Genomic DNA, 24,967 nt, shown 5'->3' on the forward strand with positions numbered 1-24,967 from the left:
GAGTGCCATTTCTATTTCATAACTAGGCCTGAATGGAATTAAAAAGAATCTAGATAATTTGTTTCTTCTAGAATTTCACATCACAAATAAATTGTAAATAATGCATTCAAAATAATTTATAATTTCACTGAATCCTTAATGGTGAATTTTTGAAATGTTAAAAAAATATAGAAAAAAATTTCTGTTTCCAAATGAATGAATTTACTCATTTGGAATTTAGCATAGTAAAATCTGTTTGAATTAGGAATTCATTTTGAAAGCTCTCAAAGAGTAATAGCATATTATTTTTTCCAGATTGTTAAACAAGGTCTTAAAGCTAATGCTCTACTGGATCGAGGCATGCAGTTTACAGGATCAACTTCTAAGTGAGTAATAAGTTATGATGCATTTGTAATATGTTGAAAGTTAAATTCTCCCTTTTACATATTACAAAGGTGGTGTCTATAAAGTTTTGTTCCACATTTTGGGAATATATATATGCATATATATATGCAGAAAATTAAAATCTTGAGTGTTTTCCCACGTCATATTAAATAAATATTAAATAAATTAAATAAATCATATTAAATAAATTCGTTAAAATGTTTAAAATTCTGGTTAAAATCCTAGCTTAAAATCTTCTAAATATCCTTACAGAACACTCTGCAAGGATTCACTCCTGTAAGGATTTTTAGAAGATTTTAAGCTAGGATTTTAACCAGAATTTTAAACATTTTAACTAACTTATTTAATATGACGTGGGAAAACACCCGAGATTTTGATTTTTTGCATATACACACCCGCGAAAACTTAAGAAGACGTGTGTGTGTGTGTGTGTGTGTGTATGTATACAGTTAATATTTTGGGTTTCTTCCCGTGTAATTGTGAACATATCCCTAAAAGGGTAGAAGCGACGTTTCGACAGAATCTCATCTGCCATCATCAGGCTTATGTGAAGGGTCTTTTGCTGTAACTGCCGTTACTATTTCAAATCTGGTGCTGGTAGTCTGGGATGGCTCCACCTTTCATTATGATTGGTTGAGAGTCTCAGTTTGTGTTTATTGGCTTGGCTTCGGGTGTATGGTCGGTTTTTCTCCACCAGGTGGCAGGGCTTCATCTTTGTGGCTGGCTGGAATGTGATTTGGCTGGAACTTGTGTCCATACAGGCCTTTTGATTAACACTTGATCTATGTTTTATATTTTGTGTTAAGATTCGTCTATCTATGAGAGCAGGTTTCCAAATAGTAGGCAGACGTGAAGTGTCATCACGTTTATTCATGCAATATGGTCTTTTCTCTATTTCCATGGCCTCTCTGATTATTCTGCCATTGAGATGTTCTATTTTTGCAATTGTTTTGTGTTATTAAAATTAATATTATGTCCTGTTGTATTTATGTGTTGAACTAATGATGATGTGTGTTCTTGTTTTTGTATTGAGTTTTTGTGTTCCTCGATGCGCACACTCATTCTTCTGTTGGTCTGTCCAATGTATGTTGATGGGCAGGAAGCACACGGGATTTCGTATATGCTTCCTGCCCATCAACATAGAAAAACCGACCATACACCCGAAGCCAAGCCAATAAACACAAACTGAGACTCCCAACCAATCAGAATGAAAAGGTGGAGCCATCCCAGACTACCGGCACCAGATTTGAAATAGTAACGGCAGTTACAGCAAAAGACCCTTCACATAAGCCTGATGATGGCAGATGAGATTCTGTCGAAACGTCACTTCTACCCTTTTAGGGATATGTTCACAATTACACGGGAAGAAACCCAAAATATTAACTGTACACACATATATACTCGTGAAAACTTACATAGACAAATATATATATGTGTGTGTGTGTGTGTGTGTGTGTGTGTGTGTGTGTGTGTGTGCGTGTGCGTATATGTATATGTATATGTATATGTATATGTATATGTATATGTATATGTATATGTATATATATACATACAGCATTTCATTATATACAGGATTATATACATTATATACAGGAACAATTGTATAAGATACAAATATTCAGAGTGTGTGTGTGTAAGTAACAGTCCCCTTCAGTGGTGCTGAATATTTGTATCTTATACTATAATTGTTCCTGTCAAAAGATAATGAAATGCTGCTCATATTTATTTGCACTGAGTTTTCACACTATAGAAGTAGCTTCTAGGTTGTTGATTTTTATAAGCTGAATTTGTTTTCTGACTATTCTGAACATTTTTCAGATTCAGTAATATTTATTAGATTAGCTTTTTTGAAAAGTAAGCTTTTAAAATTTTTAAAGGAAAGTTAAATTCATATAACGTTATCTAAGAAATTATGAGGCTTATGCTGTAGGACTTAATTGATATGATGAAATGTATAGTAAGCTGTAGCTTGCTAAGGATAGCACAAACATGATGAAAAGTATTTATGAACACTGTCTTATATTTCCTGTGCATGTCAAATAGTTTCGGTACTATGCTTAAGAAAAACACCTTGCTTTAAAATGTCTTTGGAAGGCAAAAAACTGATGAATTCCTGTTTAATCATTTAAATGTAATTCATATATCATTTGGATATATTTTTATTTATTATTGATTAAGAGGTCTTCATTATATACAGTTTGTTTACAATGATGAACCAACATATATTTTCAAAAAGAGTGACATTTATTTGATGTCAGAAATATTTATCATTTAAGACATTCTAGTATTTGAAGCTTGGTTTTCATAATAATTGTAGAAATATAATGTCTACCACCTTCTTATACCAAACCGGCTTATTGGAGGATATGTCTTGTAAATATAATATTAGATAATGCATTTATATCTCTGATTCTATTGCTCTGAACCGGTAGGATACATTTTATGTTTTTGTAAAAAAAATAAATAAACTACAGATAGAAAAATACATTTAAAATTAGTTCAAACCAATAACTTGAGAAAGCATCAATTCAGTACTCGGTTCTATTGTCTTCTGGATACTTATCCATGTTATTACTTTGTTTTTGTATGTGAACGCTTATTACTTTTCAAATTAGGAAATTTACACTTTCTTCATTTATTGCACTTATCATACATAGATCATATTCTCCTGAAAAGATGATTAGGTAAATAATCTTTTCCAATAAATTCTATTGTGGCAAGTAATCAGCAAAAAGATACAATTAAAAATTTAATGTTTTGTTTTTCACTTATTTATTTAGCACTCCATATACTCCTTTGGAAAAGAAAATCCTAGATAACACAGATGATGAAACAATAACAGAGGAATGGACTCTTGATCATCCAGTTTGTCAGACCAGAACAACAGCTATTGTTGAAGTAAAAGGAACAGTGGATATAGTTCTTAGTCCTCTTGTAGCAGAAGTTTTAGACAGGTATTTCTTTGTTTCAAGAGCTATATGCATATAATATGGTTGTCACATTTCTTCTTGGCCTGGGACAGTACAATGTTGTACTGAAACAGATATGAATAGAGTCTTTTCAATAGTTTTTTTTGCCCTGCAGCCTCATGTGCTATGTCTTCTTATCTCTCTTCTTGCATTACTGGAAATGTATGGCCATATAAACCAGTATAATAGTAAAGAGACACATGGTCATGTAAGTTATAGAAACTTACTATGTGACTTTGATGTCACCCAGCTCTTTTAGCCTAACCTACTTCACCAATTTGCTATTATGTGGCTAAAATGAAATGTGATCACATGTAATCTTTCTTGAGCTCCTGTCTTATATTGGTACTTATAGGCCAAACAAAACCATTATTATGGCTGTACTTGAAGTTCCAGCAAAGAGCTTATTCTAGGGAGATACTAGGAAAAAACCCAAGCCATTACATGGAAAAACATTTCTTCATTTTTTTTTTTTTTCATTTTTATCCTGCCTTTTCTCCAAAAGCTCCTATTATTTTCTTCTGGAAAGTATCAGCAATGTAAGATAAGTTGAGGTAAGAGAAAGAGACTAGCTTAAATATACTTGAGTTCCTTAATCAAGTATAGACAGACAGAAAGTTATTTTCTGGCTAGGTGGCCATTCAGAATCTAAAAACCAATTTTGTCTAGAAAATATTAGTTCTATAGTAGCAAAATTGTGGAAAAGGTTTTCCCTGTTCAGTCATTTTTGACTCTATGGGTTGGTGCTCATCTCTGTTTCTTACCAAGGGAGCCATTGTCCAAAGACATTTCTGTGGTCATGTAGGCATCAAGATTATGCGCCAAGGGCATGAAATGCTGTTAGCCTCCCACTAAAGTGGTACCTATTTATGTACTTACATTTGCATGCTTTTGAACTGCTAGGTGGGCAGGAGCTGGGGCAGTTAACGGGAGCTCACCTTGTCAAGTGGCATTTGCATTTTGAATCTTGTCTGTCAGGTTTCTAGCCAACAAGCTCAGCATCTTTAACCGCTGAGCCAACGCGTCCTCCCCTTATTAATCTGATACACATTAATATATCCCAAACTGATTTGATGTCCTAACACATATAATCTTTTTTAAAATTCCTTATGATTGGTTAAGGTTAAGAGGAACAAAAGTATATTTTGATAAAACAAAGGAATTGGCATTTTGGATTACACTAGTTCATTGATTGATATAATTCTGTTTTCACAAATTAACTTTTTAATGTTTTTTTAAATGTTTTTCATGCGAGCTACCAAAGCCATTGGGAGATCAGGCAGCGGACAAATTTAATAATAAATAAACTATTGGGCTTCCCTATATTGTCAGATCCTAAATTTTCTGCTACCTGCTTATTTATTTATTAAATTTATATGTTACCCATCTAGCTATCAAGTGAATCTGGATAGCTTACAGATTATTAATAACAATATAGACTGTAAGAAGTTTAAAAATATAAAAACATTGAAATTTAAAACAGAATTTTTAGTTTATGAAGAAAACTTAATAGCAATAGCACTTAGACTTACAGTATATACTGCTTCACAATGCTTTACAGCCCTCTCTAAGCAGTTTACAGAGTCAGCATATTTCCCCCAACAATCTGGGTCCTCATTTTACCGACCTCAGAAGGATGGAAGGCTAAGTCAACCTTGAGCAGGGGGCCATATCATGTTAAGGGAGCACGCACCCGCTGTCTTCAAGCGGTAGGGCGCTCCGGCCCCCAAAGCTCTACTCGTTTTCCAGGTTGCACAGATCCTCAGGGCCTGTGCCTTTGTCTGATGTTGTGCAACGCCAGGTCTGTAGTAAATAAAGCCCCCCTCATTTGTGATCTTATTCAGGAGGGGGAAGCGGACCTGGCGGGTATTACGGAGACCTGGTTGGGCCCAGAGGGAGGGGTCCCTCTGGTAGAAATGTGCCCACCAGGCTTCCACGCATTCCATCAGCCAAGGCCTCAGGGGAGGGGTGGGGGAGTAGCGGTTATTATTAGAAAAGGCCTTAGGCCGAGGGAGACCACTGTTCCTCAGACAGCCGGTTGTGAGTCCCTCCTTGTGAAGTGGGGTCATGGGGTTCAGATGGGCTTGTTAATCACGTACCTGGCTCCCTGCCACGTGGCTGCAGCCCTGCCCGAGCTACTCAATGTTATCGCCCCGGTGGCGGTTGACACCCCCAGACTCATGGTCATGGGGGATTTTAATCTGCCGTCCGCGGGTGAGGCATCTGAGATGGCTCGGGAGTTCATGGCTTCCATGATGGCCATGGACCTGACCCAGCTAATTCATGGCCCTACGCACAGGGGGGGGAAACACACTGGACCCGGTTTTTGTCTCTGGACAGTGGTTGAGTGATCTTGAGATAGGGGACATAGTCATTGAGCCCTTGTCATGGTCGGATCACTCTCTCCTTCGCCTTGACCTTCGAACTGCGGTACCCCCCTGCAGGGAGGCGGAACCGGTAAGATGGTACCGCCCCAGGTGCCTGATGGAACCTGATAGGTTCCAGATGGAGCTTGGGCCAATCCCCGAGGATCTTGCACACGCTTCGACTGGAGACCTAGTGGCCACCTGGGATAGAGCGGCCGCTGGAGCTCTGGATCGAGTCGTGGCTTTGCGGCCTCTGACCCGGCGCCGTTCTCACCTGGCTCCTTGGTTTACCGAGGAGCTGAGGGAGATGAAGCGCCGGAAAAGACGCCTAGAGAGTAGTTGGAGGGCTAGTCTTTCTGAATCAGACCGGACACTGGTAAGATCTCATATTAAGAATTACCTAGTGGCGATAAAAGCAGCAAAATGTACCCATTTTGCTGCTCTTATTGCGTCATCAGATAATCGCCCGGCCGCCCTGTTTAGGGTGACCTGCTCCCTGCTCCACCAGGAAGCGCGGGAGGACCCCTTAGAGGGAAGAGCCGAGGACTTTGTTCAATATCTGCATGACAAAATCACTCAGATTCGGGAAGGTCTGGACTCCGACTGGGTAGGTCCAGCAAGGGTGACGGAGGCAGGTCTTGAGAATGTTATCTGGGACGAGTTTGATCCTGTGACCTCAGATGACGTGGACAGGATTCTGGGTAAACTGAACGCGACCACATGTTTATTGGACCCATGTCCCTCCTGGTTAGTACTGCCTTCCTGGGAGGTGATGCGAGGCTGGCTCCAGGGGATTATAAATGCTTCATTGGGTGAGGGTACCTTCCCTGCCGCCTTGAAGGAGGCGGTGGTGAGGCCTCTCCTCAAGAAGCCTTCCCTGGACCCTGCAGTATTGGCTAATTATCGTCCAGTCTCCAACCTTCGCTTCGTTGCGAAGGTTGTTGAGAGTGTGGTTGCGCGACAGCTTCCCCAGTACCTGGATGAAACGTCGTATCTAGATCCGTTCCAGTCGGGCTTCAGGCCTGGGTACAGCACGGAAAAGACATTGGTCGCGTTGGTTGATGATCTCTGGAGGGCTCGGAACAGGGGTTGCTCCTCTGTCTTGGTCCTCTTAGATCTCTCAGCGGCTTTTGATTCCATTGACCATGGTATCATGCTGCACCAGTTGGTAGAGTTGGGGGTGGGAGGCACCGTACTACGGTGGTTCTCCTCCTTTCTCTCCGACCGGTCGCAGTCTGTGTTGACAGGGGGGCAGAGGTCGACCCCAAGGCCCCTCATATGTGGGGTGCCGCAGGGATCGGTCCTCTCGCCCCTTTTGTTCAACATTTATGTAAAGCCGCTGGGCGAGATCATCCGTGGTTTCGGGGTGAAGTACCATCAGTACGCTGACGACACCCAGTTGTATATCTCCACCCCGGACTACCCCAACGATGCCCTTGAAGTGATGTCCCGGTGCCTGGAGGCTGTACGGATCTGGATGGGGAGGAACAGGCTCAGGCTCAACCCATCCAAGACTGAGTGGCTGTGGTTTCCGACGTCCCGATATAGTCAGCTGGTGCCATCGCTGACTATTGGGGGTGAATCATTGGCCCCCATGGAAAGGCTCGCAACTTGGGCATCCTCCTGGATTCACGGCTGTCTTTAGAAGAGCACTTGACGGCCGTGACCGGGAGGATTTTTCATCAGGTTCGCCTGATCCGCCAGTTGCGTCCCTTTCTAGATCAGGACTCCCTACACACAGTCACTCATGCCCTCGTCACCTCTCGTCTGGACTATTGTAACACTCTCTACATGGGGCTTCCCTTGAGGTGCACTTGGAGGCTCCAACTGGCGCAAAGTGCGGCCGCGTGGGTGGTGATGGGAGCAACGTGGAGCTCCCATGTAACACCTCTCCTGCGTGAGCTGCACTGGCTCCCGGTGGTCTTCCGAGTGCGCTTCAAGGTTTTGGTTACCACCTTTAAAGCGCTCCATGGCTTAGGACCTGGTTATCTACGGGACCGCTTCCTACCACCAATAGCCTCCCACCGGCCAGTATGCTCCCATAGAGAGGGGCTCCTCCGGGTGCCGTCGGCCAAACAATGTCGACTGGTGGCCCCTAGGGGGACAGCCTTCTCTGTGGTGGCACCTACGATCTGGAACAAGCTCCCCCCGGAGATACGGAGGATCCCGGATCTTCGCACCCTCCATCGCGCGCTTAAAACGTTTTTATTTCATCAAGCTGGCCTGGCCTAAATCTTCTCCTTTTTTAAATTTAAATTTTAAACACAAATTTTAATGTGTTTAATTATGGGGTATTTTAAAATTCAGCCTAAATTATTTAATTTGTTTTAATCTATTTTAAATTTTGTATCTCTGTGTTTTTTTTTTTTTATTATTATTTTTAACATTTTATATTTTAAATTACTAACATTACAAACAACATATACAATATTTCACCCTGTGCTATACATAAGAAAGGAAGATTTGGTTCTTCGGATATATCCTCATGATCGCCAAAATTCACGTTCTCGGGGTACAGGTACCGAAGCATCCAATTTTCCCAGCGCATAGTCCACAAATGGTTTCCAAATTTTCCAGAAAATATCTTCTTTATAGTCACCATTTCTAATTTTAATATCACATGTCATTTTATCATTTAAAGCTAATTTCCACATTTCACAATACCATTCTTCTATTCTAAAATTCACATCTAATTTCCAATATCTGGCTATTATAATTCTACCCATTATAATCATAATTCTAATCAATTCTTTCTCATATTTTGTTGGTTCTATTTCCTTAATTATCAACAGTAATATAGTTTCTGGTATCAATATTATTGCTTTCCCCATCATTTCAAATATCATTTCCTCCAATTGTTGCCAAAACTTTTTAACTTTTATCACATTTGTACCACATATGTTCATAAGTCCCTAATTCCATATCACATCTCCAACATTGTTTACTAATTTTTTTATCCATCAATGACAATCTTAATGGAGTCAAATACCATTTCCATCTCTGTGTTTTATCCTCTGGCTGTTCACCGCCCTGAGTCCTTCGGGAGAAGGGCGATATAGAAATTTAATAAAATAAATAAATAAATAAATAAATAAATTGAGCCAATCAGGATCGAATTGCTGAATTGCTGGCAGCTGGCAATCAGCAGAAGTAACCTGCAGTACTGCATTCTAACCACTGTGCTACCACATGTACAAATGTAATCATTTAAAAAAATAAATTTTACAGATGCATTTATTATAAATATCTTTAAAGTTTTAAACATAAGTTAATTTGGCTATATTTTTCTCAAGCCTTTTATAAAGAAACAAGTAGATAAAATCTTGTTTGAAATCTGCTTTCAACATATATTTTGGACTAACTTTCCCTATAGGTATATAGAAGCAATGGTGCACTGTGCAAGCACACGTCATGCAGCAGCCATTGTGGATGATTTGCATTGTAAGGTTCTCAGAGAAGCTGTCCAGAATAAAAAAACAACATTTTCAGAAAATGTATGTATAATTATCTAATTAAATTTCTTATTATGGCAAAGGTTTATTATTTCCATACAGCTTGTTGCCTTCCCCAAATGTGCTTTGGCTTTTTTTTTTCTTATTTGGCTTACTAAACAACAACAGAATAATAATATTGTATATTTAGTCCTCAAAGATAGATGAAAAGGAAAGTAAACCCTTGCTTCAGGAGATGGGGTGGAAGAGGAATATGTTGTATTTACTCCATTTATTTTTTATAAATAAGTATATGCTATAGTACATAAGCAAAGAAAAAATGCTTTACATAAGTAAAGAAAAATATTTTTATATTTTTGGACTTCAGTTCAAAAATTATTTGCTTGAAAATTCAGTTCTCGTCATTCTCTCACCTATTACCAAAAACATAACTGCCAAAATGGAGAAAGAGTCAAAAATAATATGTGGGTTCCAGAGAGAAAGGGATGGTGGGGAGAGAATATGAAACAAAATGGAAGATTTATGGAATTACATTTAAAATATTCTATTGTCTAAAAGAATTAGGACTTCCTGAATTTGGAGTATATCTGGTGGTGCTTATTTCTACTGATATTGGATGAAAGGGTAGAAGAAAAGACATGATGCTATTCTGAAGCACTGTAACTTTAAATTAAATTAAAGTCCTTTTATATTTTATTGTTCCCTTGCCTACTTTTTGGAACAAGACACGCCAGTTCTAGGCCAAATAAAACACTTGATTCAAAACAGTTAAACATATTTCCTTTAAATCTTAATTGCAATGTGTACTACTTGTTCTTCTGTTTTAAAGCTATCTTCTAAACAGGATGTGAGAGGAACAAAAATTGAAACTCCGGCTACTGGAACAACTCAAGTAAAGACACAAGCCAATGTTTCTCTCAAACAAGATAATGTGACTATTAAAGGCCTACAAGCCAATGTTACAGTACCTAAGGTAATTAACAGTTTGACCGAGTAGCCTTGAAAAATGCACTAGAGCTTAGCAAGAATTATCTTGAATATAAACAGGTTGGAAGAACCAAAACTCATTTTGTGCAGATTTGGGCTAGGTGAAGGATCTAGGTTTCTGGTATCTTCACTATTTAAAAAGATGACTACCTAGTCTGGATCCTAAGAGAAGAACACTAATATGTTGAAGAGAAGCATAGGCATGAAATTATTTGAAGCTATGTATCATGACCTTGTAATTGTACTAGCTGTGTCAATGCCAAAACTGGCCAGTGGGAAAATGGTAATCAGCCTCAGTATGGATTCCTTCATTGTCTACAGAAATACAGGTAGTCCTCATCTTATGACCACAATTGAGCCCAAAATTTCTTTTGTTAAATGAGACATCTGTTAAGTGAGTTTTGCCCCGTTTTACGACCTTTCTTGTCTCAATTTTTAAGTGAATCACTGCAGCTGATACGTTAGTAACCTGTTTGTTAAGTGAATCTGGTTCCCCATTGACTCTGCTTGTCAGAAGGTTGCAAAAGGTGATCACATGACCTTGGGATACAGCATAAATATGAACTAGCTGCCAAGCATCTGAATTTTGATCACATGATCATGGGAATGCTGTAATGGTTGTAACTGTGAAAAACAGTTATAAGTCACCTTTTCAGTGCCATTGTAACTTTCAGTGGTCACTAAATGTACTATTGTTAGTCAAGGACTACCTATACCACATAATGTATTAGTTGGAACAACAGCTAAATTACTGGTTCATTTAGCCAATTGCAAATGCAGGTAAATTTCCAGGAAAGTGATTATTATGTCAAGGTACTACTGGACCAAAGTAGCACTTACAAAGATTCAAGATGTTTATGACTAAATAAAGAAAATATGGATGAGTCAGGAACATTTTATTTCTAGTAAAGAATAGGGCCATACTGGTTCCATGCAGCAGTGTAGAAAAGAATTTCATGGCTGAGCATAATTGAACACAGAATGCTGAGGATGTTTTTTTTCAAATACTAGTTGTACTTTCAATAATATATAAATCTCCCATAATATATCAATTGTACTTATCCTAATTCAATGGCAAAATGTGCAACATGAATGTTGATAACATCTCTTTAGATAAAGTGATGCTCATGCTTTCATGAAATTTTGAAAAACATTTGTTGAATGAAATAAAAACACTTGATTTGTATGTCTCTTCTTAAAACTATGGGATAACTTTTCTAGGTAAATTTATGCTTACTTCAAGCATCGATTGAAGAATCATCCGGGACAGCCACAGCCAAAAATGTAACTCATGTTTCTTTAGTGGCTTTGTGCTTTGATAGGATTGCCACACAAGTCCGTATGAACAGGTAAGGCAACGTTTTAAATAAGTCATACCTTAGTTACATTTTTAATAGAAGATTTAACATTGTGACAAAATCATTGCTTCAGGATTCTTCTTCATCTCCATGGGGTCCCTGTAGTCCAGATTTGGTCTGTATAACATATTTTTAAAAATCTTTTTGTTAAATAATATGGGGCAGATTTATAATATAAATGAGTAGCAAATGCCTTCAGCTATGCATATGTATTAATAAAAATATTTTGTTAGCAAACAAAAGTATTTAAATTACTGATACAAGAAACTGCATTTCCTGAGATGTCTCAAATATTTATCTTTTTTAATTAAAAGAGGTGTGGTTGAAGAGAATACAAACAGTGCAGAAACTAGGAGAGGTTCTGTAACTTTTGAGAAGTATGTCCATTCCAATAAAATGCAGCCCCAATCCTCTGGCTCTCTACGATCAAATGCTGGAGCAGAAAAAGGAAAAGAAATTGCAGCTAAACTTAATATTCATCGTATTCACGGGCAACTCAGAGGCTTAGATACTTCAGGTAAGCCTTTTTGTAATGCTAATTTGGCAGTGCTTTGCTACAAAAATCTTATTAAGACTAGAATATGTCTTATTAAGACTTGAATATATATATATGCAAGAATTTCTTTTCCCCCCTATTTTTATTTTAGTTGAGAAAAGTTAAAGTGCAAAACTCCAAAAACAAAAACACACAGAACAAGACATTTTTTAAAAGTGCATTAAAGAAGAAAAAAAAGATCCTATATATACACATATTATCCCCCCTAGTTGAATACTTATTAATAAATTACTAAAATATTTTTTTCTTGTGAAACAGACCCCCCAAAAAATTTAAACTACAAGATCTATTTTATTTCATTTTTTTGAATATACATCAATATCAATACATGAACAGTGAAGCATCTGTATATCATTCATTTGAATACAGTAGTAATGATAGTATTAATATTATTTGTTATTTAAATCATGTAATTGTAATATTCTTATACATATTTGACTTTAAATATAAGCCTTCATTATTTAATTGTTCAACATTTTAGTCCCCCATTCTAATAACAATAACAGTACCATCTTTGAACCTCTAATCTTCATATTCATATTTCAACCTCTAATCTTCATAAGACGCCTAGAGAGTGGTTGGAGGGCCAGTCGTTCCGAATCCGATCGAACACTAATTAGGTCTCATATTAAGACCTACTTAGTGGCGATAAAAGCGGCAAAGTGTGATTACTTTTCTGCTCTTATTGCATCAGCAGATAATCGCCCAGCTGCCTTGTTTAGAGTGACCCGCTCCCTCCTACATCAGAGAGCGCGGGATGACCCCTTGCAAGGACAGGCTGAGGATTTTGCACAGTATCTGCACGATAAAATCACTCAGATTCGGGAAGGCCTGGACTCTGACTGGGTAGATTCCGGCGGGGTGGCTGAGGCGGGTCTTGAGAATGTTATCTGGGATGAGTTCGATCCTGTGACGCCTGAGGACGTGGACAGGATTCTGGGGAGGTTAAACGCAACCACATGTTTACTGGACCCGTGTCCCTCCTGGCTGGTACTGGCTACCCGGGAGGTTACGCGAAGCTGGCTCCAGAGGATTATAAATGCTTCTTTGGGGGAAGGTTTCCTGCCGCCTGCCTTGAAAGAGGCGGTGGTGAGGCCCTTCCTTAAGAAGCCTTCTCTGGACCCGGCTGCTATGGCTAACTATCGTCCTGTCTCCAACGTTCGCTTTATTGCGAAGGTTGTTGAGAGTGTGGTTGCGCAACAGCTCCCTCAGTACCTGGATGAAACCGTCTATCTAGACCCGTGCCAGTCCGGCTTCAGGCCTGGGTACAGCACGGAAACGGCATTGGTCGCGTTGGTTGATGATCTCTGGAGGGCTCGGGACAGGGTTGCTCCTCTGTTCTGGTCCTATTAGATCTCTCAGCGGCTTTTGATACCATCGACCATGGTATCATGCTGCACCGGCTGGAGGGTGGGAGACACCGTGTTGCAGTGGTTCTCCTCCTATCTCTCCGACCGGTCGCAGTCTGTGTTGGCAGGGGGGCAGAGGTTGACCTCGAGGTGCCTTGTTTGTGGGGTGTCACAAGGGTCGGTCCTCTCGCCATTCCTGTTCAACATTTATGTGAAGCCGCTGGGTGAGATCATCCGTGGATTTGGGGTGCGATGCCATCTGTACGCTGATGACACTCAGCTGTACATCTCCACCCCAAATCACCCCAACCATGCCCTTGAAGTGATGTCCCAGTGTCTGGAGGCCATGTGGGTCTGGATGGGGAGGAACAGGCTTCGACTCAACCCTTCCAAGACCGAGTGGCTGTGGATGCCGGCATCCCGATATAGCCAGCTGGTGCCATCGCTGGCTATTGGGGGCGAGTCATTGACCCCCACAGAGGGGGCTGGCAACTTGGGTGATTCCTTGTCATAGTATCATGAATGCTTTGAAACATTGCCACCAACTCTTTTTGCAACCCACTTATTTCCCCCTGCTGAAACATCTTGCCTTCTTTCTTGATAAGTCCAAATATCACTCAGTTGTCTGTCAATGTTCTATCACTGCCCCAGAGTCTCAATTATTTTTGCTCTCAGAAAGTTGATTTGGAAACTTTTCAAAATTCAACTTTCCATGAACTTTGAATTCACTCAGTCCTGATGTTTCTCCTCCAGAAATACAATAATATGGTTCTTCAGGTCCCACAGTTAGTCAGTTTAGCTTTTTTTAGGTAATCCAAGAAAATTTCCAAATGTCTCCTTAAGTTCCCACTATAAGTTCAATCATAGTTCCTGATATTTAAAAGTCACTTTACTTAGATATCTTCCGTTTTTTCAACATTAGAGCTCCAGTAATCATGGAATAAATAAGTATAAAGCAATAAATAGCACAGCAGTCTTCCAGGTGTTATTTCCACTTTCTCCTCTGTCTTATTAGTATTTTTCTCAGGATTGTAGGGATGTAATGTATTCCATTCACCAGTAGATGGTGCCTTCCGTTTAATTGCAACATTGCATAGATTCGAACAAGTTCCGTTTGTATTTATTCAAACAAATAATCAAAATTCTGACAAGTAATTCCAGCATTTTAAAATGTCTTATTGCCAATAAAAATTAGAGATCCAGTCTTTCTGTGTTTTTAAAGATTTTGCACTCTCTTCTTAATATCCTTTTCTTTTCTTTCGGGTCTGTGATTTTTCTCTTTGTAATTGTTCACCACTTAAACAAACTCTTCAAAGAGTCCCTTTTCCAGAGTTTATTTTCTTTAAGGTAGGTTTCAGGTGTAAAAAAAAAAAAAAAAAAAAAAAAGTCACGTCACACAGTTTCAGTCACTGTTTATCCACACTGCTCCAGCACAGTCTTTGTTTCTCTGGCTGCCCCAGCTTCACAGCAGCCATAATGGCTGCCTATTTGTCATCGGCTGGGAGGGAATTAGCCCTGGGTTAAGCAGGAGACCCGCCACTCTCGGTGACCTGCAGGGTACCCCTCCACTCTTCGTCATCCCTACAGGGTGACTAGCCCCTTATGGGGCCCTCCAACGAAGGGATTTGGCGCAAGTTCGTGGAGCTCTGCTTTTCACATCCGATAGTGCCGCAATGTCAAGCGGAAGTCTATTTGCAGATTATTGACCTGTCATCTTTATACTGTATTAATGACAAAATAATTAACAGGAAAAACAATAATAATAAAAAAATGTAAAGTTAGTTTTAAAACCAAATAACAAAACTATTATTACAATCAACCCCAACGATGCCCTTGAAGTGATGTCCCAGTGCCTGGAAGCTGTGCGGGTCTGGATGGGGAGGAACAGGCTCAAGCTCAACCCTTCCAAGACTGAGTGGCTGTGGCTCCTGGCATCCCGATATAGTCAGTTGACTCCATCACTGACTATTGGGGGCGAGTCATTGGCCCCCACAGAGAGGGCTCGCAATCTGGGAGTCCTCCTGGATAGGCAGCTGTCCTTGGAGGAACATCTGACGGCTGTAACCAGGAGGACCTTTTGTCAGGTTCGCCTGATTCGCCAGTTGCAGCCCTTTCTTGATCGGGATTCCCTGTGCACAGTCACTCATGCCCTCGTCACCTCTCGCCTTGACTACTGCAACGCTCTCTAGATGGGGCTCCCCTTGAGGAGCACCCGGAGGCTCCAGCTGGTCCAGAACGCAGCAGCGCGGGTAGTGACGGGAGCAGCATGGTGCTCCCATGTAACACCGCTCCTGCGCGAGCTGCACTGGCTCCCGGTGGTCTTCCGGGTGCGCTTCAAGGTGTTGGTTATCACCTTCAAAGCGCTCCATGGCATAGGGCCTAGCTATCTTCGAGACCGCCTGCTGCTACCGATGACCTCCCATCGACCCGTGCGCTCCCACAGAGAGGGCCTCCTCAGGGTGCCATCAGCCAGACAGTGTAGGCTGGTGACCCCCAGGGGGAGGGCCTTCTCTGTGGGGGCACCTACCCTCTGGAATCAGCTCCCCCCAGAGATAAGGAGAATCCAGGACCTCAGTGCCTTCCGTCGTGCCCTTAAAACCCATTTTTTCAAGCAAGCTGGGCTGGTTTAAGATGAAATTTTTAATTGTTTTTAAATGTTTTAAACGTTTTAATTGGTAATGAGTTTTAATTGGGCCAAATTTATATATCTTTTAATTGTTTTTTAATATTTGTCCTGCATGTTTTTAATTTTGGCTGTACACCGCCCTGAGTCCTCAGGGAGAAGGGCGGTATAGAAATTCAATATTAAAAAAAAAATAAAAAAAAAGTTTTAGAACTTTTAGAAAATTTATCACGGCATTTTATCTATCCCAATTATTCTTAAATCTCATCCTAAGAGTTAAACCAATTTGTCACTTCTCCATTTACTCAGACATCTGCTATTGTAAGAGTGTAGGCTTGAATTTCAAAGAAGTATATGCAATCAGCTCAGTTAGTTCTATGTCTTTATAACCCATATCTCTTTCCAATGAGTCTGTAGCTTTCAAATTACATTACATTTGTGAATCTAATTTATCCAGCACTACATGTATCTGAATATTTTCCACAGCCATTATCAATTTATCAGACTTTTAAAAATGCTTTCAACCAAGAATTGTATGTTACCAAAAAGTTTTTTTTTCCCAGATATCACCCACTCTTGCTTATCATAATTTGATACATTACTCTGTGTAGCTTAGGCTGAGGCAAAGGTATTTTATGGATATTTTGATTCAAGATTAAAAGGATAATTAAAAAAAAGAACTTGAAATATTTTGCTAATTAAAAAAATGCAAAAAACCTGTGGTGAGAGTCCAGTATTAATGCAAATCAAACGAAAGCATTTTCCCTATCCAAGAACATGCTGTGTTTCCTTATGGGAAAGCGAAACTTATTCAAGACGATAACATAAATCAAAGCGAAATAGAACAAAAAAAGCTAGAGTCCGGCAGGAGGTTGAAATAAATCAGCATTCAGCCAACCAGTGAATTTTTAAAGATAAAAAGCAGAGTAAAACAGAAAATTCAAAAAGTGAAGTTAAAACCCAGGCATACTTAAGAAAATGAACTGCCGAGAGGAAGATGGATGACCGGTGACTTTTCAACCACTTCCAGAAAAACTGGAATCTTCAAGATACCACTGCCCAGATGGGTCCACAACCATCCAAAACCATCTTGGGTCATTCCTCAGGGTTCCCATTCAAATCCAGGGTGCAACACTGCCAGAGAACCAGCTTTTGGCAGCAAAATCAGATGATCATCAGCAAGAGAGATAAAAAAATCCAAGTTTTATTTCTTTGAGAATGTTTTTGGCTTGTCTTTCCAGAACTTGGAAAGGAATTATTTCAATTTACGAGAAGCAATGTTAGAACTTTCCTTGTTGTAGTTCCAGAACAAATGGAATAGAAATATGTATTCTGCTGTAGGAAAAAGGTTGTTTCTAGAAAGTCCAGTTTACTGTAGTTTTTTATTGAAAAAATAATCTTTCCAATAAAATTCTCTTATTTTTTACATTGCAGATATGGGAATCTGTGCCATAACAGCCATTCCATTTGAAAAATCAAAAGTTCTTTTCACTTTGGAAGAGTTGGATGATTTTTCTTTTGTAGATGAAACTGATCATCAGGTAGTTCAAGATGTAACACGAATTGGGCCTAGCCAAGAAAAATGGGGCTGGATAATGTTTGAATGTGGAATTGAAAATCTGACAATAAAAGGTAAATGATTTTTCAACATTTTTAATATATGATAACACTGGAAACATTGTAAAGAAACTGATACTTTCTATGTTTGTATATTGACAGGTGGTAGGCAATGTGGTGCTGTATTATATAATGGATTTGGGAATATAAGTAAATCTGTAGCTACCGACAGAGGTGGATTTCTTGCATCGAATAATTCTTCAGATTCTCCAACTGGCAGTGGTTACAATACTGATGTGTCTGAAGAAATTCTCCACTGTGATTGCGCTAGTGCTGGTTCTGATACTCGTTCAAATTCAGTTTCAGATGAGCAAGTAAGACAGTTTTAAAACAGTCTTTGGACCATTGCTACCTGTTACTATTATGACAATTAAAATATTTTTCAATTTGCTAAATTAAGCTGTTTTTCAATCTGATTCACTTTTCTGAGAAAATATGTAATTTGCATGTTTTGATAAAAAAAGTTATGCCTTTTATTTTTTTGCAGGTGACACAATAAGCTTCCATCTTAAAAACAAATTTAAGAAATCTGACCATCCACTTTGGACCAGGGGTGAAATGCTCCCAGTTCGGACCCGATCGCCCGATCTGGTAGCAATGGCGGCGGGTGATCGTGCGGCTCAGCTGGGATCATCAGAGGCTTTTCAAAGCATTTTTTTCTGCAACCTCTTGGCCGAAGAGGTGGTTAAAAAAATGCTTTGAAAAGTCTCTGACGATCCCAGCTGAGTTGCCTGATCGGCAGAGAGGTAATTTTTTAAAAAGCCTCTCTGACGATCCCAGCTGAGTTGCTTGATCGGCAGAGAGGTAAAAAATACTTCTCTACCATCAGGCAACTCAACTGGGATCGTCAGAGAGGCTTTTAAAAAAATACCTCTGCTGATCAGGCAACTCAGCTGGGATCGTCAGAGAGGTATTTTTTAAAAAGCCTCTCTGACTATCCCAGCTGAGTTGCCTGATCGGCAGAGGCTTTTCAAAGCATTAGAAAAAGTGCTTTGAAAAGTTAAAAAAAAAAAAAAAGTTGGCCAGTCACATTCCCCCCCCCACCAAGCCACGCCCACAGAACCGGTAGTAACAAATTTTACATTTCACTCCTGCTTTGGACTAATCTTGCACTTTTTCATCTTTATTACTCTTGTTTAGGATGAAGGGGTTGAATCTGATGAACTAAAAAAGGATAATCCTTTACGGCCACCCCCACCTGACTCTTGCAGCATGAAACTGACAATCAAAGAAATCTGGTTCAGTTTTGCAGCTCCAACAAATGTTCGTTCACCTGCCCATATATTTTCAAGGTGTGTTGGATTCCATTTCATATTATTTGAACTTTGGTCAATGGACTGTAGTATATTTTATTGTCTAATATATAAAGCATTTAAAATCTACATGGATTTCACATACAAATTCATATAAATTTAATTTATGGAGTTCATTGTGTAGTTTAATCTAGAGTAGATACCAACTTTTTTTTGAGAATGTGCACTAGGCATTTCTACTTAAAATATATTTTATGTACAGACAGGCACATTTTTAGAGTTATAATTTTGTTGCTGAATGAGAACAATAGTAGGTTAAAATTACAAATTGGAATATTTATGTTAATAGATACAGTTTAAATTTTTAAAAATTCTTTATAAATAATTAAATAGTTCAATCTTTTTTGTGTTTGTTATGATTAGGGTAAAGTTCAGGTATCAGTTCTTTTAAATACTTGAATGATTCAGACTGCTAACTTTTTATTCCAAAGTGTAGAGTGCTATTTTGCCCTAAGATCTCATTATTGATATGTTTCTGTAATTGCAATTAACTCAAATTGTGATACTTTTTCACTGTTTTAAATAGTTTACCTAAACTCTTTTAATCTTAGTTTTGTCTTTGATTGCAATGGTCATAATAGAAATATTGATTTTTATATATATTGTAGTTATCTAGTCTTACTTTTGCTATCCTATATATACAAATGAAAATCAAAAATTGTTATGATTGATATTTCTATGAAAGTAGTCAAATTATGCTGATAATCTTACCTATTTGTAATGAAACGTCTGCAAGAAAGCAACCAAGATCAGAGAGCACAAAGGACCCCATGATATTTAAATTAATTCCTTGTACAGTTATGGATTACTATGGATATTATCCTGTTTCCCCTAAAATAAGACATCCACTGATAATAAGCCCAATCGGGCTTTTGAGCACATGTGCTAAAAATACCCCCCCCGAAAATAAGCCCTCCCTGAAAATATTTAAACACATGCGCAACCAATCCCCGCTATTTCCTCTGGTTTCCTCCATGTGCCCCAAAATAATAAGACCTCCTGAAAATAAGGCCATGCGCTTATTTCGGGGTTCAAAACCAACTGTTTTATAATTCATCTTTTTTCTAATATTGTAGGCAACTGAATCTTCTGAGTACTGCAACTCCAGCCATTGGGGCTTGGCTTGTTCCTATTGATCAAGTAAAGTCTTCTTTAAACAAATTAGAAACAGAGGGAACCTTGCGTGTTTGTGCTGTCATGGGATGTATTATGACAGAAGCCTTAGAAGTAAGTATCTATTAAGAGAAAGAGTTTGGATATATTAGCCAAAGACTTAACTCTTGAGAAGTGTACGATACTGGGAAAAGTGAAGAGAAAGAGAAGATGACCAGCAGACAGATGTAAAAAGATTAAAAAACGATTTAACAAGAAAAAGAATATCATACCTCTGTAAAATGCATCCAATTATCTCTATAAAGCACAGAATGTTGCTCCCTTTAAACCCCATTTCTTAACCATTAGTTTTGAAAGACACACACAATAACAATATAATATTATTAGAGGATGATCATAAAAACTAATGAAGTTCTAAATAATTTTGTATTTAGTTTTTCAGTAAAATTAGACTGTTAGCATAGATTGTGTGTATAGATATTAGCCACAATATTAGATTGTGAAAAAATATTCTCTCTATAGAACTCATATAGCTAATTGCTTTTATGTATTCAGAATAAAAGTGTACATTTTCCTTTGAGAAGCAAGTACAACAAGCTCACAAGATTATCTCGTTATCTACAAGAAAATCCTTCGTGTCTGCTGTGCAATATACTTCACCATTATCTTCATCAAGCAACTTTTTCCATCATTGAGGAAGCAACCATGGTAAGTTACTGCTTAAGAATATGGTCTAATTAAAAAAATTACTAAAAATTTTTATTGCTAATAACAAACTCTAGAGCATCCAGAGAAAAACAAAAGCCAAAGAAACAAAAACAGAACAGAGACTTAACAAAGAAGCATTGTTAACACGTTCAGAAAATCCCTACATATGTAAAAATATTTTATTTTATTATATTATTATAAGCACAAAAATGAATATTGTATTGTGTTTTTGATCAACATAACTTTTTAAATTTATTTTATTGTTATATTGTTATACTGTTATTATTTTGATATAGTGGTATTTATGTAGTGTTGACTTCACTCTAATATAGTCAACATTACATAAACACTCCAGTGTTTAATTTTTTATTTTTTATGGTCTCAGTTTTATCACTTTTTATTGTGATTTAAAATGTTGATATTAATAAGCATAAGATTAGCTATTACATCCAGGAATTTAACAGCTGCCAAGTATATCAAACTATTTGTTGCACAATAAAAGCTTCTATCTTAAGGTGATCACTTAATGCTAAGATCTCCAGTGTGTTATACTTGTTGTTTATACAAAAAAGAAAGAAAGAAAATAAAAATAGAGCAAAATAGACAACAACAACTAAAAAGAAAAAAAAAAGGGAAAGGGCTTATCCTTTGAACATTTTAAAAACCTTGAATCTAAATTGTAGGAATAAATAAGAAAACTCAGAGGTATTTATTTGCAAGCAAATTTGGATGTGATGATATGTAAGGGGGCATCCCTTTTGGAGCCTGCATTTTAGAATGTTCTGGGTATGTGTTTGTATTCTAGAGTGATGGCCTCCCTGCTCTGGTGACATTAAAAAAAGGTCTCATTGCATTAGCAAGGCAATGGATGAAGTTCATTGTGGTAACCCCAGCCTTCAAAGGGGTAAGTTTACACAGACCAACTCAGCCACTAAAACTCCAGTCAACTGTACAACAGGAACAAGAGAATGGCTTAGGTTTGGACAATGTGGGAGGACTTCAAAGTGACACAAGCGCTGATGGAGCAGAATTTGAGTTTGATGCAGGTATTGTATTCATTTTCACATACTTTCTCTTCCTCTCCCTCCTCCCTTCCCTCTGTCCCTCCATCCCTCTGTGTGTTCTTAAGATCAGTTTATTTTGCATTCCATCCACATATGGTATTCTTTCCTCTTTAACACATACTTGGAGAGAAATATGTTTTAAAAATTATTTAACCTGGCCCTGTCAGTGCATAAAATGGATTTTCCTTCCAAGTGCAATTATACATTTGTAAAATATTGTAATATTCTAAGCTAATTCACGGGGGAAAATATAGGTGTTTACAGTAGCATAAGCAATATAATTTTAAAATTCATAATCACAATAATTAAAAAGCGGGAGGGAGACTGAAAAGATGTTATAAATAGAAGAATTTCAAAAAATACTGCTTCAGTTTTACTACTTGCTGTTTTGCTGAGATTATTGAATTACATTATTCAAATATTGCTGTTTCTTTCTTTTCCTTCCTTATCTGTACATAGCAGCTGGTAGCTGATAAATTGATTCCCTTAAATTAATACATAGCTAACAGATACGGAGTTGTAATCCTGGCCTATCACTTAAGCAAAGACCTGTGCTGAGTGTGCATTTTAAGGGGAATTGTAATTTATATATTCAAAAACCAAGATCTGCAATAACCATTTCTTTTTCTTCATGTTTTCTTTTGAGGAAAGAATATTTGGATTTATGAATTCATTTTTCTTTTTGTGTTTCGGTTTAAAATAATTGGATTTTAATTTGTTCAGACAATTGGTGACTGCCTTTCAAGATAGATTAGATTAGGAAACAGATTCCACAGGAAGCCTAGAATTATATTTTATTGAAATAGGCTAAAAATTAGAATTTTGCAAGTCTATATTTTCATTCATCTTCTTTTTATAGCCCAGAAATTTGAGGGATGGGAATTAGCATGAGTCTTTCTATAATATTTTCCTTCCTCTCTGAGAGTTTTCATAAAGGTAGCCTCAATTTATGACCATTTGTTGAAATGAACGTAAATCATTGAAATTACAAGGGTGTCAAAAAGAGCAACTATGACCTGTATTTGCACTTATGACTATCACACCAATCGCACAGTCATGTGATTGCAATTCAGACATTGGACAGCCAACTCACATTTACAGTTATTTTTTAATGTCCTGCGGTCATGTGGTATGCTTTGCATTTTTTGCTGATTTCCAGCAAAAAAAATCCCCTTGGGGAAGCTGGATTCACTTAATGACTGCAGTGATTTGCTTAATGACCGCTATAGAAATTGTTGTAAAATCAGGTCCGAGACAAATTACTACTGCAATGATTTAGGATGGAAATTTCCCCAATTGTGGTCATAAATTGAGGATTATCTATATGTTTCTTCTGCACCTGCTGTTTCTCTAACAGCCTCTGGATTCCTCTACAATTGCTTATCTGACTTATCTTGTATAAGTAGCAATAATTATGCATGGTAATATGCTACCCAGCCTGTTTTACAGACTGAATTTATAAATTTCCACTATAAATAACTGCATATAAGGGTGTTCCAATCATCTGTAGGATATATACCTTGGTGGTTAGCAAATGCTGGTCTCCCTGTTATGTAGCAAAATCCCTGTCACAATTCCCAGATTCTGTTCCCAGGCTGGTACAAAAAACCATCAAGGCTTATCGCCTCTGGGGATATTAATTTATATTTGGATGGCATTGAGTTAGGACAACTCAGGAGTTCATGTCAGAAAGATGTTCTCCATGTGGGATTTAGTTGTTTAATGTGTGGATTAAGGCTATGAGATACCATTGCAACATCCTCCAGATTGGCTCATAGGTGGTGCACTAAGTGGAACTGGGCAGCCATGGCCTACAACTACCTATGGCCTACAACTACCTATGAAGCAGTAGCTATGGAATGCCCAAATCTGGGCTGGTTGTCCATAAAGAGATAACACCATAACTATTAAAGCACCTTAATAAAAAAGAGGAACAAATACATTTAAGTAACTTTTTAATTGTGTTGAATTACATTTTAATTATTTATTCTGGAAAATATCTAGTAAACAGATACCAAAAATCCTTCGAAGTTTTGAAAATATATAAATATATATATATATATATATATATATATATATATATATATATACATACATACATACATACACATACACATACACACACACACACACACACACACACACACACACACACACACACACAATATAACAGCTTTCCAGCTTTGCGAACCAGCGGGTGGAGGGAGAGAAGGGATGGGTCCGTGCTTGCCCACCGCAAGCAGCTCCATTTGTGCAAGTGGAAGACATGCACACCGCTCATGCAAATGGTGCAAACACGCTCTCTCTGCTGCTTGCGCAAGTGAGGATACGTGTGCACTCACTTGCCACTTCCGTGGCCTGGTTTCCAATGGCTCAAGGCTCGATAGTGGGCCACGGCCTGGGGGTTGGGGACCCCTGCAATAAAATGTATGCACTCCAATAAAACTCTTCTAAAGTTTTTCAGTACAGGTAATCTTTGACTTAGAAACATTAGTTTAGCTTCAATGGGGGAAGGTAGATTCACTTAACGACTGTATGACTCAGTTAACAGCTGAATTGATTTGCTTAACTGTGGCAAAAAAGGTGGTAAAATGGGACAAAATTCACTTAATAGCTGCCTTGTTTAGTCAAGGAAATGTCAGGCTCTCATAAATCAAAAACTGTCTGATTAATGTAAATTGGCAGAGAAGTTGTTTAATCAAAAGTACTTGTAAAAAGAGTCCAATATATTTATTGATGCTGAATGAGCTGATTCAAATTTCAGTATTTTTCTTGAATTTTGGATACTCAATATTAATAAGAATTTGTTGTCAGCTAAGCAATATCTATTTTAGTAACTAATTGTCTTGGCTAGATTTATCCTCTTGATAATTTCTCCATTTCTCAAATGTTTTAGCTACTGTCAGTGAACATACGATGCTTCTGGAAGGAAGTGGTACACGCCCCCCACCTGCTGCTGGGCCTGTAACTGGCGCTGAGATTATGAGAAAATTATCAAAGACTCATACTCATAGTGATTCTGGCCTTAAAATAAAGGTAAATCTGTTTTATTCCATATCAGTATGAAATTTTATATCCTATGCATACATATACTTTTTTCTTGAAGAA

The 24,967-nt window shown here is 38.1% G+C and overlaps 1 protein-coding gene across 1 annotated transcript in view; it reads left to right on the top strand.

Moving 5' to 3' along the window:
* The window catches only part of BLTP1 (bridge-like lipid transfer protein family member 1), a 150,589-nt gene that overhangs the window by 60,985 nt on the left and 64,637 nt on the right, over positions 1-24,967 (top strand). Inside the window, exons 29-41 of the mRNA XM_070949053.1 lie at positions 295-365; positions 3,165-3,338; positions 9,093-9,213; positions 10,001-10,144; positions 11,380-11,507; positions 11,831-12,033; positions 17,479-17,676; positions 17,764-17,975; positions 18,802-18,953; positions 20,051-20,201; positions 20,643-20,795; positions 21,601-21,841; positions 24,756-24,895. Coding sequence (XP_070805154.1) covers positions 295-365; positions 3,165-3,338; positions 9,093-9,213; positions 10,001-10,144; positions 11,380-11,507; positions 11,831-12,033; positions 17,479-17,676; positions 17,764-17,975; positions 18,802-18,953; positions 20,051-20,201; positions 20,643-20,795; positions 21,601-21,841; positions 24,756-24,895 — 2,088 coding nt within the window. The remainder of the gene's footprint in view (positions 1-294; positions 366-3,164; positions 3,339-9,092; positions 9,214-10,000; positions 10,145-11,379; positions 11,508-11,830; positions 12,034-17,478; positions 17,677-17,763; positions 17,976-18,801; positions 18,954-20,050; positions 20,202-20,642; positions 20,796-21,600; positions 21,842-24,755; positions 24,896-24,967) is intronic.

This window comes from Pituophis catenifer, unplaced genomic scaffold (genome assembly GCF_029215685.1).
Source record: "Pituophis catenifer annectens isolate HBS135680 unplaced genomic scaffold, rPitCat1.0.hap2 SCAF_8, whole genome shotgun sequence".
NCBI classification, from domain to species: Eukaryota; Metazoa; Chordata; class Lepidosauria; order Squamata; family Colubridae; genus Pituophis; species Pituophis catenifer.